We start from the raw sequence: 16,587 nt of genomic DNA, 5'->3' as shown, positions 1-16,587 counted from the left end.
TGCTTGGCACATAGTAAGTGCTTAATAAATGCCATTATTTTTATTAATAGCGCTTAGTACGGGGCTCTGCACCATTCTCCCCCTTTTAGACTGTGAGCCCACTGTTGGGTAGGGACTGTCTCTATATCATCAATTGTATTTATTGAGCGCTTACTATGTGCAGAGCACTGTACTAAGCGCTTGGGAAGTACAAATTGGCAACATATGGAGACAGTCCCTACCCAACAGCGGGCTCACAGTTTAAAAGGGGTTGACAGAGAACAAAGCCAAACATACTAACAAAATAAAATAAATAGAATCTAGAGATCTCCTCTAGAGATACTACTGGGAAAGATAATAATAATCATAATGACATTTATTAAGTGCACACTATGTGCAAAGTAATGTTCTAAGCGCTGGGAAGGTTACAAGGTGATCAGGTTGTCCCATGGGGGGCTCACAGTCTTAATCCCCATTTTCCAGATGAGGTAACTGAGGCTCAGAGAAGTGAAGTGACTTGCCCAGAGTCACACAGCTGATAATTGACGGAGCTAGGATTTGAACCCATGGCCTCTGACTCCAAAGCTCGTGCTCTTTCCACTGAGCCACGCTGAGAGTTGAAGAGGGGGAGGGACTGAGGAGGGACAGGGCCGATTTTAGGGAGTCACATTGGAGGGTGTCATCTTTCTTCATAAAGTAGGCATCCAGCTCATTGGGGGCAAGGGATGGGGGAGTTGGGGAGACTCCCAACTCTCCCAACTTGGGAAGAGGAGGGAGTTAAATAAAATAAAATAAATAGAAAAGCTATGTACAAGTAAAATAAATAAATAAATAAATTGAGTAATAAACATGTACAAACATATATACAGGTATACATATGTTGCCAACTTGTACTTCCCAAGCGCTTAGTACAGTGCTGTGCACACAGTAAGCGCTCAATAAATGCGATTGATGATGATGATGATGATGAGAAAGATGTTGGAATGAGTGGCTAAGTGAAATATCGTTAAAGAAAAGCCCAGGTCAGAGGTGGAGGGAGGGAAGGAGGCCCCAGGCCTGGACTGGACTATTTTATTTTGTTAGTATGTTTGGTTTTGTTCTCCGTCTCCCCCTTTTAGACTGTGAGCCCGCCGTTGGGTAGGGACTGTCTCTAGATGTTGCCAACTTGGACTTCCCAAGCGCTTAGTCCAGTGCTCTGCACACAGTAAGCGCTCAATAGATACGATTGATGATGATGACGATGACTGACCGTCCCCCTTCCCTCCGGTCCGGCCAGCTTGAGCCCCTACAGCCACGACGGGGACGGGCTGTCCCGCTCGCAGGACCACATCCCGCTGGCCGCCCTGCCCTTGCTGGCCACCTCGTCCAGCCGCTACCAGGGCTCCGTGGCCACCGTCATCGCTCGGACCAACCAGGCTCACGCGGCCTTCGTGCGCTCGCCCGAGGGGGCCGGCTTCTGCGGGCAGGTCAGGGGCGCCGCTGCCTCCTGCTCCCCATCCCCGTCCTCCCCGTCCCCCCACCAAGGCCGGTCCTCCACACGGCCCCCCATTCCCACCCGGCGTTTCCGAGTCTCCCCTCTGCCCGCAGGTAGTGCTCCTCGGAGACGGCGTCGGCGGGATTCTGGGATTTGACGCCCTGTGCCACGGGGCCAGCGTGGGGACCCCGAGTAGCAGCCGCCGGGGCAGCGTGGTGAGTATCCCCTGCCCTCCCTGCAGGCCCCTGCTCGTTCATTCAATCATCAATCAATCAATCAATCGTATTTATTGAGCGCTTACTGTGCGCGGAGCACTGGACCAAGCGCTTGGGAAGTACAAGTCGGCAACACATAGAGACGGTCCCTACCCAACAGCGGGCTCACAGTCTAGAAGGGGGGGACAGAGAACAAAACCAAACATACTAACAAAATAAAATAGAATAGATATGGACAAGTAAAATCAATCAATCAATCGTATTTAGTGAGCGCTTACTGTGCGCAGAGCACTGGACTAAGCGCCTGGGAAGTACAAGTCGGCAACACATAGAGACGGTCCCTACCCCACAGCGGGCTCACAGTCTAGAAGGGGGAGACAGAGAACAAAACCAAACATACTAGCAAAATAAAATAAATAGAATAGATATGTACAAGTAAAATCAATCAATCAATCGTATTTAGTGAGCGCTTACTGTGCGCAGAGCACTGGACTAAGCGCTTGGGAAGTACAAGTCGGCAACACATAGAGACGGTCCCTACCCAACAGTGGGCTCACAGTCTAAAAGGGGGAGACCGAGAACAAAACCAAACATACTAACAAAATAAAATAAATAGAATAGATATGTACAAGTAAAATCAATCAATCAATCAATCAATCGTATTTAGTGAGCGCTTACTGTGCACAGAGCACTGGACTAAGCACCTGGGAAGTCCAAGTCGGCAACACATAGAGGCGGTCCCTACCCAACAGCGGGCTCACAGTCTAGAAGGGGGAGACAGAGAACAAAACCAAACATACTAACAAAATAAAATAAATAGAATAGATATGTACAAGTAAGATAAATAAATAGAGTAATAAATATGTACAAACATATATACATATATTCAGTCGTATTTATTGAGCGCTTACTGTGTGCATGTATATATGTTTGCACAGATTTATTACTCTGTTTTACTTGTACGTATTCAATTCAATCATATTTATTGGGAGCTTACTGTGTGCAGAGCACTGTACTAAGCGCTTGGGAAGTACAAGTTGGCAACATGTAGAGACAGTCCCTACCCAACATTCATTCATTCATTCATTCATTCACTGCATGCCCCCGTTCATTCATTCAGTCGTATTTATTGAGCGCTTACTCTGTGCATGTATATATGTTTGCACAGATTTATTACTCTACTTTACTTGTACGTATTCAATTCAGTTCAATCATATTTATTGAGTGCTTACTGTTTGTAGAGCACTGTACTAAGCACTTGGGAAGTCCAAGTTGGCAACATATAGAGACAGTCCCTACCCAACATTCATTCATTCATTCATTCAATGCATGCCCCTGTTCATTCATTCATTCATTCATTCAATCATATTTATTGAGCGCTTACTGTGTGCATGTATATATGTTTGCACAGATTTATTACTCTATTTTACTTGTACATACTCAATTCAATCATATTTATTGAGTGCTTACTGTGTGCAGAGCACTGTACTAAGCGCTTGGGAAGTACAAGTTGGCAACATATAGAGATGGTCCCTACCCAACATTCATTCATTCATTCAATGCATGCCCCGTTCATTCATTCATTCATTCAGTCGTATTTATTGAGCGCTTACTGTGTGCATGTATATGTTTGCACAGATTTATTAATCTATTTTACTTGTACATATTCAACTCAATCATATTTATTGAGCGCTTACTGTGTGCAGAGCACTGTACTAAGCGCTTGGGAAGTCCAAGTTAGCAACATATAGAGACGGTCCCTACCCAACATTCATTCATGCATTCATTCAATGATTCAATCGTATTTATTGAGCGCTTACTGTGTGCATGTATATATGCTTGCACAGATTTATTACTCTATTTTACTTGAACATATTCAGTTCAATTCAATCATATTTATTGAGCACTTACTGTTTGCAGAGCACTGTACTAAGCGCTTGGGAAGTACAAGTTGGCAACATGTAGAGACGGTCCCTACCGAACATTCATTCATTCATTCAATGATTCAATCGTATTTATTGAGCGCTTACTGTGTGCATGTATATATGTTTGCACAGATTTATTACTCTGTTTTACTTGTACATATTCAATTCAATTCAGTCATATTTATTGAGCGCTTACTGTGTGCAGAGCACTGTACTAAGCGCTTGGGAAGTCCAAGTTGGCAACATCTAGAGACGGTCCCTACCCAACAGTGGGCTCCCAGTCTAGAAGGGGGAGACAGAGAACAAAACAAAACATATTAACAAAATAAAATAAATAGAATAAATATGTACAAATAAAATTAATAAATAGAGTAATAAATGTGTACAAACATATTCATTCATTCATGCAATCGTATTTATTGAGCGCTTACTGTGTGCAGAGCACTGCACTAAGCACTTGGGAAGTCCAAGTTGGCTACATATAGAGACGGTCCCTACCCAACAGTGGGCTCACAGTCTAGAAGGGGGAGACAGAGAACAAAACCAAACATATTAACAGAATAAAATAAATAGAATAAATATGTACAAATAAAATAGAGTAATAAATCCATTCAAACACATATACATATATACAGGTGCTGTGGGGAGGGGAAGGAGGTAAGATGGGGGGATGGAGAGGGGGACGAGGGGGAGAGGAAGGAAGGGGCTCAGTCCGGGAAGGCCTCCTGGAGGAGGTGAATATTTTACTATTCTATTTATTTTGTTAATGATGTGCATTTAGCTTTAATTCTATTTGTTCTGATGACTTGACACCCATCCACATATTCATTCACTGAGTCGTATTATTGAGCTCTTACTGTGTGCAGAGCACTGTACTAAGTGCTTGGGAAGTCCAAGTTGGCAACAGAGAGAGACGGTCAATCAATCGTATTTATTGAGCGCTTACTGTGTGCAGAGCACTGTACTAAGTGCTTGGGCAATCCAAGTCGGCAACATATAGGGACTGTCCCTACCCGACAACGGGCTCACAGTCTAGAAGGGGGAGACAGATGACAAAACAAAACAGTAACATCATTCACTCATTCATCCATTCAGTCATATTTATTGAGCGCTTCCGGTGTGCAAAGCACCGCTTTGTCGTCCGTCTCCCCCCTTCTAGACTGTGAGCCCGCTGTTGGGTAGGGACCGTCTCTATGTGTTGACGATTTGTACTTCATCATCATCAATCGTATTTATTGAGCGCTTACTGTGTGCAGAGCACTGTACTAAGCGCTTGGGAAGTCCAAGTTGGCAACATATAGAGACGGTCCCTACCCAACAGTGGGCTCACAGTCTAGAAGGGGGAGACAGACAACAAAACAAGTAGACAAGCGTCAATACCATCAAAAAAGATAAATAGAATTGCAGGGTGGGGATTAGAACAGCGTAGCTCAGTGGAAAGAGCACGAGCTCGGGAGTCAGAGGTCATGGGTTCAAATCCTGGCTCCGCCAATTGTCAGCTGTGTGACTTTGGGCAAGTCAGTTGACTTCTCTGGGCCTCAGTTCCCTCATTTGCAAAATGGGGATGAAGACTGTGAGCCCCCCGTGGGACAGCGTGATCACCTTGTAACCTCCCCAGTGCTTAGAACAGTGCTTTGCACATAGTAAGCGCTTAACAAATGCCATCATTATTATTATTATTATTCTCTGGGCCTCAGTTCCCTCATCTGTAAAAATGGGGATTAAGACTGTGAGCCCCCCGTGGGACAACCTGATCACCTTGTAACCTCCCCAGCGCTTAGAACAGTGCTTTGCACATAGTGAGCACTTAACAAATGCCATCATTATTATTCTTCTCTGGGCCTCAGTTACCTTATCTGTAAAATGGGGATGAAGACTGTGAGCCCCACGTAGGACAACTTGATCACACTGTATCCCCCCCCAGCGCTTAGAACAGTGCTTTGCACATAGTAAGCGCTTAACAAATGCCATCATCATTATTATTACTATTATTCTCTGGGCCTCAGTTCCCTCATCTGTAAAACGGGGATGAAGACTGTGAGCCCCCCGCGGGACAACCTGATCACCTTGTAACCTCCCCAGCGCTTAGAACAGTGCTTTGCACATAGTAAGCACTTAACAAATGCCATCATTATTATTAATATTATTCTCTGGGCCTCAGTTCCCTCGTCTGTAAAATGGGGATGAAGACTGGGAGCCCCACGTGGGACAACTTGATCCCCCTGTATCCCCCCCCAGCTCTTAGAACAGTGCTTTGCACATAGTAAGTGCTTAACAAATGCCATCATTATTATTAATATTATTCTCTGGGCCTCAGTGACCTCATCTGTAAAATGGGGATGAAGACTGTGAGCCCCCCGTGGGACAACCTGATCCCCTTGTAACCTCCCCAGCGCTTAGAACGGTGCTTGGCACATAGTAAGCGCTTAACAAATGCCATCGTTATCATTATTATTATTCTCTGGACCTCAGTTCCCTCATCTGTAAAATGGGGATGAAGACTGTGAGCCCCCCGTGGGACAACCCGATCACCTTGTAACCTCCCCAGCGCTTAGAACGGTGCTTTGCACATAGTAAGCGCTTAATAAATGCCGTAATTATTATTTTGATGATGATGATGATGACTGAATGAGTGAACGGCCTAGGCGGGTGAGGGCGAGGACGGGGCCCCACCGCACCTGGACCCCAGGTCACAGTTTTTAGACTGTAAGCCCACTGTTGGGTAGGGACCGTCTCTCTATGCTGCCAACTTGTCCTTCCCAAGCGCTTAGTACAGTGCTCTGCACACAGTAAGCGCTCAATAAATGGAGGAGAAGCGTGGCTCAGTGGAAAGAGCCAGAGGTCATGGGTTCGAATCCCGACTCCACCGCAAGCCTGCTATGTGACCTTGGGTAAGTCCCTTAACTTCTCTGAGCCTCATCTGTAAAATGGGGATGAAGACTGTGAGCCCACGTGGGACAACTCGATCACCTTGTAACCCCCCAGCGCTTAGAACAGTGCTCTGCACATAGTAAGCGCTTAATACATGCCATTATTATTATTATTATTATAAATACGATTGATGGATTGATTGATTGGACCCGTTTCCTCGTGCCCAGAACGCGGAGCTGCTGTCCCCGGAGTCGGGAACCGGGCGCGACCCGTTGACGGATGGGCCGGAGGGGCCCGGCGGGGCCGGTCCGGAACGGGGGACCCCGTCTGCCCCGCGCCCCCCGAGCGACGGAGCCGCCCCGGAGCCGGGGTCCCCCCAAGCGCCGCAACAGGGAGCCCTGGGCAGGTGAGGCCTAGTTCCCGCCCTCCACCCCGTGGTCCCGGGACCCCCGCTCGCCCCGACCCCTTAATATATATATATCTCTATATGTTTGGAGTCAGAGGTTGTGGGTTCTAATCCGGCCTCCGCCACTTACCAGCTGTGTGACTTTGGGCCAGTCACTTCACTTCTCTGTGTCTCTGTAAAATGGGGATGAAGACTGTGAGCCCCCCCGCCGTGGGACAACCTGATCACCTTGTAACCTCCCCAGTGATTAGAACGGTGCTTGGCACATAGTCAGCGCTTAATAAATGCCATCATTATTATTATTATTATTATTATTATTATTATTCAAATCCTGGCTCTGCCAATTGTCAGCTGTGTGACTTTGGGCAAGTCTGTAAAATGGGGATGAAGACTGTGAGCCCCCCGTGGGACAACCTGGTCACCTTGTAACCTCCCCAGTGATTAGAACGGTGCTTGGCACATAGTCAGCGCTTAATAAATGCCATCATTATTATTATTATTATTATTATTATTATTATTCAAATCCTGGCTCTGCCAATTGTCAGCTGTGTGACTTTGGGCAAGTCTGTAAAATGGGGATGAAGACTGTGAGCCCCCCGTGGGACAACCTGGTCACCTTGTAACCTCCCCAGTGATTAGAACGGTGCTTGGCACATAGTCAGCGCTTAATAAATGCCATCATTATTATTATTATTATTATTATTATTATTATTCAAATCCTGGCTCTGCCAATTGTCAGCTGTGTGACTTTGGGCAAGTCTGTAAAATGGGGATGAAGACTGTGAGCCCCCCGTGGGACAACCTGGTCACCTTGTAACCTCCCCAGTGCTTAGAACGGTGCTTGGCACATAGTAAGTGCTTAATAAATGCCATTATTATTATTATTATTATTATTATTATTCAAATCCTGGCTCTGCCAATTGTCAGCTGTGTGACTTTGGGCAAGTCTGTAAAATGGGGATGAAGACTGTGAGCCCCCCATGGGACAACCTGGTCACCTTGTAACCTCCCCAGTGCTTAGAATGGTGCTTGGCACATAGTAAATGCTTAATAAATGCCATCATTATTATTATTATTATTATTATTATTCAAATCCTGGCTCTGCCACTTGTCAGCTGTGTGACTTTGGGCAACTCACTTCACTTCTCTGTGCCTCAGTGACCTCATCTGTAAAATGGGGATTAAGACTGTGAGCCCCCCGTGGGACAACCTGATGGCCTTGTTAACCTCCCCAGCGCTTAGAACAGTGTTTTGCATATAGTAAGCGCTTAATAAATGCCATCATTATTATTATTATTAGAAGGGGGAGACAGGAGAAGCAGCGTGGCTCAGTGGAAAGAGCCCGGGCTTTGGAGTCAGAGGTCATCGGTTCAAATCCCGGCTCTTCCAACCGTCAGCTGTGTGACTCTGGGCAAGTCACTTCACTTCTCTGTGCCTCAGTGACCTCATCTGTAAAATGGGGATTAAGACTGTGAGCCCCCCCCGGGACAACCTGATGGTCTTGTTAACCTTCCCAGCGCTTAGAACAGTGCTTTGCACATAGTAAGTGCTTAATAAATGCCATCATTATTATTATTATTAGAAGGGGGAGACAGGAGAAGCAGCGTGGCTCAGTGGAAATCAATCAATCAATCGTATTTATTGAGCACTTACTGTGTGCAGAGGACTGTACTAAGCGCTTGGGAAGGACAAGTTGGCAACATATAGAGACAGTCCCTACCCAACAGTGGGCTCAAAGATCCCGGGCTTTGGAGTCAGAGGTCATGGGTTCAAATCCCGGCTCTGCCACGTGTCAGCTGCGTGACTTTGGGCAAGTCACTTCACTTCTCTGGGCCTCAGTGACCTCATCTGTAAAATGGAGATTAAGACCGTGAGCCCCCCGTGGGACAACCTGATGGCCCGGTTAACCTCCCCAGCGCTTAGAGCAGCGCTTTGCACATAGTAAGCGCTTAATAAATACCATCATCATCATCATCAATTGTATTTATTGAGCGCTTACTTTGTGCAGAGCACTGTACTAAGCGCTTGGGAAGTACAAATTGGCAACATATAGAGACAGTCCCTACCCAACGGTGGGCTCACAGTCTAAAAGGGGGAGACATCGTTATTGCATATTTATTACTCTATTTATTTATTTATTTGTTTTACTTGTACATATCTATCCTATTTATTCTATTTTGTTAGTATGTTTGGTTTGGTTCTCTGTCTCCCCCTTTTAGACCGGGAGCCCGCTGTTGGGTAGGGACTGTCTCTAGATGTTGCCAACTTGGACTTCCCAAGCGCCTAGTCCAGTGCTCTGCACACAGTAAGCGCTCAATAAATACGATTGATTGATTGATTGATTCATTGATTGATTGACCCCCGGTCCTCTTTCCCTCCCGCAGCCTGCAGGCGGGGGCTCCGGGGGCGGACTCGGAGGCCCGTCGAGGCAGCACGGCTTCCTGCCCGCTGCCGGAGGTGCCGGACGGCCCCACGCGCCTGGACTTCAAGGTTTCCGGCTTCTTCCTGTTCGGTTCCCCCCTCGGCCTCGTGCTCGCGCTGCGCAAGACCGTCATGCCGGCCCTGGAGGGTGAGAGGAGAGAGGCCGGGGGGTGCGGGGAGAGTCGGGGGCGAGGGAGGGGTAATAATAATAATAATAATAATAATAATAATAATGGTGGCATTTGTTAAGCGCTTACTATGTGCAATCAATCAAATTTATTGAGCGCTTACTGTGTGCAAAGCACTGTTCTAAGCGCTGGGGAGGTTACAAGGTGATCAGGTTGTCCCACATGGGGCTCACAGTCTTCATCCCCATTTTACAGATGAGGTATCTGAGGCACAGAGAAGTTAAGTGACTTGCCCAAAGTCACACAGCTGACAATTGGCGGAGCTGGGATTTGAACCCATGACCTCTGACTCCAAAGCCCACACTCTTTTCCACTGAGCCGCACTGCTTCTCTAGTGCAAAGTGCAAAGCACTGTTCTAAGCACCGGGGGGATAAATTGGGATCAAGTTGTCCCCCGTGGGGCTCACAGTCGTAATCCTCATTTTACAGATGAGGGAACTGAGGCTCGGAGAAGTGAGGCGACTTGCCCCAGGTCACACACAAGACATGTGGCAGAGCCGGGATTCGAACCCATGACCTCTTGACTCCAAAGCCCGGGCATTTGGGAGAAGCAGCGTGGCTCAGTGGAAAGAGCACGGCCTTTGGAGTCAGAGGTCATGAGTTCAAATCCCGGCTCTGCCAACTGTCAGCTGTGTGACTTTGGGCAAGTCACTTCATTTCTCTGGGCCTCAGTTACCTCATCTGTAAAATGGGGATTAAGACTGTGAGCCCCCCGTGGGACAATATGATCACCGTGTAACCTCCCCAGCGCTTAGAACAGTGCTTTGCACATAGTAAGCACTTAATAAATGCCATTATTATTTCCCCCTTTTAGACTGTGAGCCCACTGTTGGGTAGGGACTGTCTCTATGTGATGCCAATTTGTACTTCCCAAGCGCTTAGTACAGTGCTCTGCACATAGTAAGCGCTCAATAAATACGATTGATTGATTGATTGATTGATTGATTTGTTAAGCGCTTACTATGTTCAAAGCACTTTCTCAGCGCTGGGGAGGCTAAAAAGTGATCAGGTTTAGTAATATGTCTTGTTTTGTCGCCCGTCTCCCCCTTCGAGACTGTGAGCCCACCTTTTAGACTGTGAGCCCACTGTTGGGTAGGGACTGTCTCTATGTGTTGCCAATTTGTACTTCCCAAGCGCTTAGTACAGTGCTCTGCACATAGTAAGCGCTCAATAAATACGATTGATTGATTGATTGATTGATTGATTCTAGACTGTGAGCCTGCTGTTGGGTAGGGACCGTCTCTCTGTTGCCAACTTGGACTTCCCAAGCGCTTAGTCCAGTGCTCTGCACACAGTCGGCGCTCAATAAAGACGATTGAATGAATGAATGAATCCCGATTGGACAGATGAGGGAACTGAGGCCCAGAGCGGTCGAGTGACTTGCCCAAAGTCACCCAGCTGACAGTTGGCGGAGCCGGGCTTTGAACCCGTGACCTCTGGCTCCAAAGCCCGGGCTCTTTCCGTAGTGATGATGACGGTATTTGTTAAGCGCTTACTGTGTGCTAAGCACTGTTCTAAGCTCTGGGGTAGATACCAGGCCATCAGGTTGTCCCACGGGGGGCTCCCAGTCTTCATCCCCATTTGACAGATGAGGGAACTGAGGCCCAGAGAAATTAAGTGACTTGCCCAAAGTCACACAGCTGACGATTGGCAGAGCCGGGCTCAAGGTGATCAGGTTGTCCCACGGGGGGCACACAGTCTTAATCCCCATTTTCCAGATGAGGGAACTGAGGCCCAGAGAAGTGAAGTGACTTGCCCAAAGTTACACAGCTGACAGTTGGCGGAGCCGGGATTTGAACCCATGACCTCTGACTCCAAAGCCCGGGCTCTTTCCATAATGATGATGATGGTATTTGTTAAGCGCTTACTGTGTGCCAAGCACTGTTCTAAGCGCTGGGGCAGATACCAGGTCATCAGGTTGTCCCGTGGGGGGCACCCAGTCTTTATCCCCATTTGATAGATGAGGGAACTGAGGCCCAGAGAAGTGACGTGGCTTGCCCCAGGTCACAAAGCGGACCAGTGGAGAAGCAGCGTAGCTCTGTGGAAAGAGCCCGGGCTTTGGAGTCAGAGGTCACGGGTTCAAATCCCGGCTCCGCCAACTGTCAGCTGGGTGACTTTGGGCAAGTCACTTCACTTCTCTGGGCCTCAGTTCCCTTATCTGTAAAATGAGGATGAAGACTGTGGGCCTCCCGTGGGACAACCTCATCACCTTTTAACCTCCCCAGCGCTTAGAACAGTGCTTTGCACATAGTAAGCGCTTAATAAATGCCATCATTATTATCATTATTATTAAGTGGCGGAGCAGGGATTAGAACCTACGTCAATCAATCAATCGTACTTATTGAGCGCTTACTGTGTGCAGAGCACTGGACTAAGCGCTTGGGAAGTACAAGTTGGCAACATAGAGAGACGGTCCCTACCCAACAGTCTGACTTCCAAGCCCGGGCCCTTCCCGCTAAGTCACGCTGGGGGACAGATGGGGGTGGGCCAGGTTGGAGGCCCGGGGGCGAGGTTGAGACCCCTTCCCCTTTATTTATTTATTTTACTTGTACCTATCTATTTTATTTATTTTATTTTGTTAGTATGTTTGGTTTTGTTCTGTCTCCCCCTTCTAGACTGTGAGCCCACTGTTGGGTAGGGACCGTCTCTAGATGTTGCCAACTTGGGCTTCCCAAGCGCTTAGTCCAGTGCTGTGCACACAGTAAGCGCTCAATAAATACGATTGATTGATTGATGGATTGATTGATTGATTGATTCCCCTTCCCCCCTCGCAGTGGCTCAGATGCGCCCGGCCTGCGACCAGATCTACAACCTGTTCCACGCGGCGGACCCCTGCGCCTCCCGGCTGGAGCCCCTCCTAGCCCCCCAGTTCCAAGCCATCGCCCCGCTGGCCGTGCCACGCTATCAGAAGTTCCCGCTGGGCGACGGTGCCTCCCTGCTGTTGGGTAATAATAATAATAATAATAATAATAATAATAATAATAATAATGATGGCATTTAGTAAGCGCTTATTTTATTTATAATGGCATTTGTTAAGCTCTTACTATGTACAAAGCACTGTTCTAAGTGCTGGGGGGGATACAAGGTGATCAGGTTGTCCCACGTGGGGCTCACAGTCGTAATCCCCATTTTACAGATGAGGGAACTGAGGCTCAGAGAAGCGACGTGACTTGCCCGAGGTCCCGCTAGTCTAAGCGCTGGGGTACCACGGGGGCGGGCCGCGGTTGCCGGGGTGACGGATGAGGGGGACCAGGCCGCCCTCGTCCCGTCCCTTCCAGCGGATGCCCTACAGGCCCATTCCGGCCTCTTCCTGGAGGAGATGGATCTGCTGGTGCCATCCACGCCGACCTCGGCCGGCGGGGGCTTCTGGCGGGGCGGCGACCTCGGCCCCGACCCCCCGGCCTCGACGGGAAACCCCAGCACCACGGGCGAAGTGGTCAAGAGTGAGTCCGCCCGGCCCGGCCCGCCGTCCTCCCGTCCTCGCCCCGGATCGGGAGCCCGCGGGAGCGGATGGAGGGAATGGAGTTGGTGGCGGGAAAGGCCTGGGAGGGGGCTGGCCGGGAGGCCGGGTGGGCACTGAGCCGAGCTGGACCCGCAGTCCTGGAGCGCTGGTGGGGAACGAAGAGGATCGACTACTCGCTGTACTGCCCCGAGGCCCTGACGGCCTTCCCCACCGTGTCGCTGCCTCACCTCTTCCACGCCAGTTACTGGGAGTCCGCCGACGTGGTGGCCTTCATCCTCAGACAGGTGCCCGCCGGCCGGGGGGCAGGGCCTGGGGACCCCGGGGTGGGGGGCAGGACCGGTGACCCCGAGGCGGAGGGCCTAGCGAGGCTGCCCCAGCAGAAATAATAATAATAATGGTATTTATTAAGTGCTTACTATGTGCAAAGCACCGTTCTAAGCGCTGGGGAGGTTACAAGGTGACCAGATTGTCCCACGGGGGGCTCACCGTCTTCATCCCCTGGTATTTATTAAGCGCTTACTATGTGCAAAGCACCGTTCTAAGCGCTGGGGAGGTTACAAAGTGACCAGATTGTCCCACGGGGGGGCCACAGTCTTCATCCCCATTTTGATGAGGTAACTGAGGCCCAGAGAAGGGAAGTGACTTGCCCAAAGTCACCCAGCTGACAGTTGGCGGAGCCGGGATTTGAACTCATGACCTCTGACTCCAAAGCCCACAATAATAATAATAATAATAATAATGATAATGGTATTTGTTAAGCGCTTACTATGTGCAAAGCACCGTTCTAAGCGCTGGGGAGGTTACAAAGTGACCAGATTGTCCCACAGGGGCTCACCATCTTCATCCCTATTTTACAGATGAGGGAACTGAGGCCCAGAGAAGTGAAGTGACTTGCCCAAAGTCACCCAGCTGACAGTTGGCGGAGCTGGGATTTGAACTCATGACCTCTGACTCCAAAGCCCATAATAATAATAATGGTATTTGTTAAGCGCTTACTATGTGCAAAGCACTGTTCTAAGCGCTGGGGAGGTTACAAGGTGATCAGGTTGTCCCACGGGAGGCTCACAGTCTTAATCCCCATTTTACAGATGAGGTACTGAGGCCCAGAGAAGTGAAGTGACTTGCCCAAAGTCACCCTGCTGACAAGTGGCGGAGCCGGGATTTGAACTCATGACCTTTGACTCCAAAGCCCATGCTCTTTCCACTGAGCCACGCTGCTTATTAAGCGCTTACTATGTGCAAAGCACTGTTCTAAGCGCTGGGGAGATTACGGGGTGATCAGGTTGTCCCACAGGAGGCCCACAGTCTTAATCCCCATTTTACAGATGAGGTACTGAGGCACAGAGAAGTGAAGTGACTTGCCCAAAGTCACCCCGCTGACAAGTGGCGGAGCCGGGATTTGAACCCATGACCTTTGACTCCAAAGCCCATTCTCTTTCCACTGAGCCACACTGCTTATTAAGCGCTTACTATGTGCAAAGCACCGTTCTAAGCGCTGGGGAGGTTACAAGGGGACCAGATTGTCCCACGGGGAGGGCTCACCGTCTTCATCCCTATTTTACAGATGAGGGAACTGAGGCCCAGAGAAGTGAAGTGACTTGCCCAAAGTCACCCAGCTGACAGTTGGCGGAGCTGGGATTTGAACTCATGACCTCTGACTCCAAAGCCCATGCTCTTTCCACTGAGCCACGCTGCTTATTAAGCGCTTACTATGTGCAAAGCACTGTTCTAAGCGCTGGGGAGATTACGGGGTGATCAGGTTGTCCCACAGGAGGCCCACAGTCTTAATCCCCATTTTACAGATGAGGTACTGAGGCACAGAGAAGTGAAGTGACTTGCCCAAAGTCACCCCGCTGACAAGTGGCGGAGCTGGGATTTGAACCCATGACCTTTGACTCCAAAGCCCATTCTCTTTCCACTGAGCCACGCTGCTTATTAAGCGCTTACTATGTGCAAAGCACTGTTCTAAGCGCTGGGGAGGTTACAAGGTGACCAGATTGTCCCACGGGGGGCTCACCGTCTTCATCCCTATTTGACAGATGAGGGAACGGAGGCCCAGAGAAGTGAAGTGACTTGCCCGGAGTCACCCAGCTGACAACTGGCGGAAGTCGGGATTTGAACCCACGACCTCGGACTCCAGAGCCCGGGCTCTTTCCACTGAGCCACGCTGCTTCCCTGCAGGTGATCGAGAAGGAGCGGCCTCAGCTGCCGGAAGCCGAGGAGCCGTCGGTGTACAGTCCGGCCTTCCCCCGGGAGAAGTGGCAGCGCAAGAGGACCCAGGTCAAGATCCGGGTACGGACCGGGGCCCGGGGGGCAGCCGAGAAGCAGCGTGGCTCGGTGGGAAGAGCCCGGGCTTGGGAGTCAGAGGGCGTGGGTTCGAATCCGGCCCCCGCCACATCTGCAAGGCCCTGCAAGCAAGCAAGCAAGCAAGCAAGCAAGGCCCTGCTGAGAGCTCACCTCCTCCAGGAGGCCTTCCCAGACTGAGCCCCTTCCTTCCTCTCCCCCTCGCCCCCCTCTCCATCCCCCCATCTTACCTCCTTCCCTTCCCCACAGCACCTGTATAGATGTTTGTACATATTTATTACTCTATTTATTAATTTCTTTATTTTACTTGTACATATCTATCCTATTTATTTTATTTTGTTGGTATGTTTGGTTCTGTTCTCTGTCTCCCCCTTTTAGACTGCGAGCCCACTGTTGGGTAGGGACTGTCTCTATGTGTTGCCAATTTGTACTTCCCAAGCGCTTAGTACAGTGCTCTGCACATAGTAAACGCTCAATAAATACGATTGATTGATTGATTGATCTGCCGTGTGACCTTGGGAAAGTCACTTCTCTGGGCCTCAGTTCCCTCACCTGTCAAACGGGGATGAAGACTGTGAGCCCCACGGGGGGACAACCTCATCACCTTGGGACCTCCCCAGCGCTTAGAACAGTGCCTTGCACATAGTAAGCGCTTAACAAACGCCATTAGTATTATTTATCCCCATTAAAGGATAATCCCTTCAAGGCCCTACGAGAGCTCACCTCCTCCAGGAGGCCTTCCCAGACTGAGCCCCTTCCTCCCTCTCCCCCTCGTCCCCCTCTCCATCCCCCCCGTCTTACCTCCTTCCCTTCCCCACAGCACCTGTATAGATGTCTATATGTTTGTACATATTTATTACTCTATTTATTTTACCTGTACATATCTATTCTATTTATTTTATTTTGTTAGTATGTTTGGTTTTGTTCTCTGTCTCCCCCTTTTAGACTGTGAGCCCACTGTTGGGTAGGGACTGTCTCTAGATGTTGCCAACTTGGACTTCCCAAGCGCTTAGTCCAGTGCTCTGCACACAGTAAGCGCTCAATAAATACGATTGATTGATTGATTGATTGCTCTGCACACCATAAGCCCTCAATAATCAAATGAAAGGCCTGGCTCTCTCGCCCCTGGGGCCTGGATCTGGCCTTCTCTCTGTAAATCAGAGAAGCAGCGTGGCTCAGTGGAAAGAGCCCGGGCTTTGGAGTCAGAGGTCATGGGTTCAAATCCTGGCTATGCCAATTGTCAGCTGTGGGACTTTGGGCAAGTCACTTAATAATAATAATAATAATAATAATGGCATTTGTTAAGCGCTTACTATGTGCAAAGCACTGTTCTAAGCGCTG

The 16,587-nt window shown here is 49.2% G+C and overlaps 1 protein-coding gene across 1 annotated transcript in view; it reads left to right on the top strand.

Annotated features, from left to right (window-relative positions):
- The window catches only part of PITPNM1 (phosphatidylinositol transfer protein membrane associated 1), a 67,582-nt gene that overhangs the window by 33,965 nt on the left and 17,030 nt on the right, over nt 1-16,587 (top strand). Inside the window, exons 10-17 of the mRNA XM_038765040.1 lie at nt 1,256-1,445; nt 1,567-1,668; nt 6,692-6,870; nt 9,255-9,439; nt 12,254-12,424; nt 12,758-12,922; nt 13,078-13,226; nt 15,124-15,234. Of these exons, the coding sequence (XP_038620968.1) occupies nt 1,256-1,445; nt 1,567-1,668; nt 6,692-6,870; nt 9,255-9,439; nt 12,254-12,424; nt 12,758-12,922; nt 13,078-13,226; nt 15,124-15,234 (1,252 nt within the window). The remainder of the gene's footprint in view (nt 1-1,255; nt 1,446-1,566; nt 1,669-6,691; nt 6,871-9,254; nt 9,440-12,253; nt 12,425-12,757; nt 12,923-13,077; nt 13,227-15,123; nt 15,235-16,587) is intronic.

The sequence above is a fragment of the Tachyglossus aculeatus genome, chromosome 22, assembly GCF_015852505.1.
Source record: "Tachyglossus aculeatus isolate mTacAcu1 chromosome 22, mTacAcu1.pri, whole genome shotgun sequence".
NCBI lineage: Eukaryota > Metazoa > Chordata > Mammalia > Monotremata > Tachyglossidae > Tachyglossus > Tachyglossus aculeatus.
The sequence above is the reverse complement of the archived record's forward strand: the minus strand, read 5'-3'. Positions and strand labels throughout refer to the sequence as shown.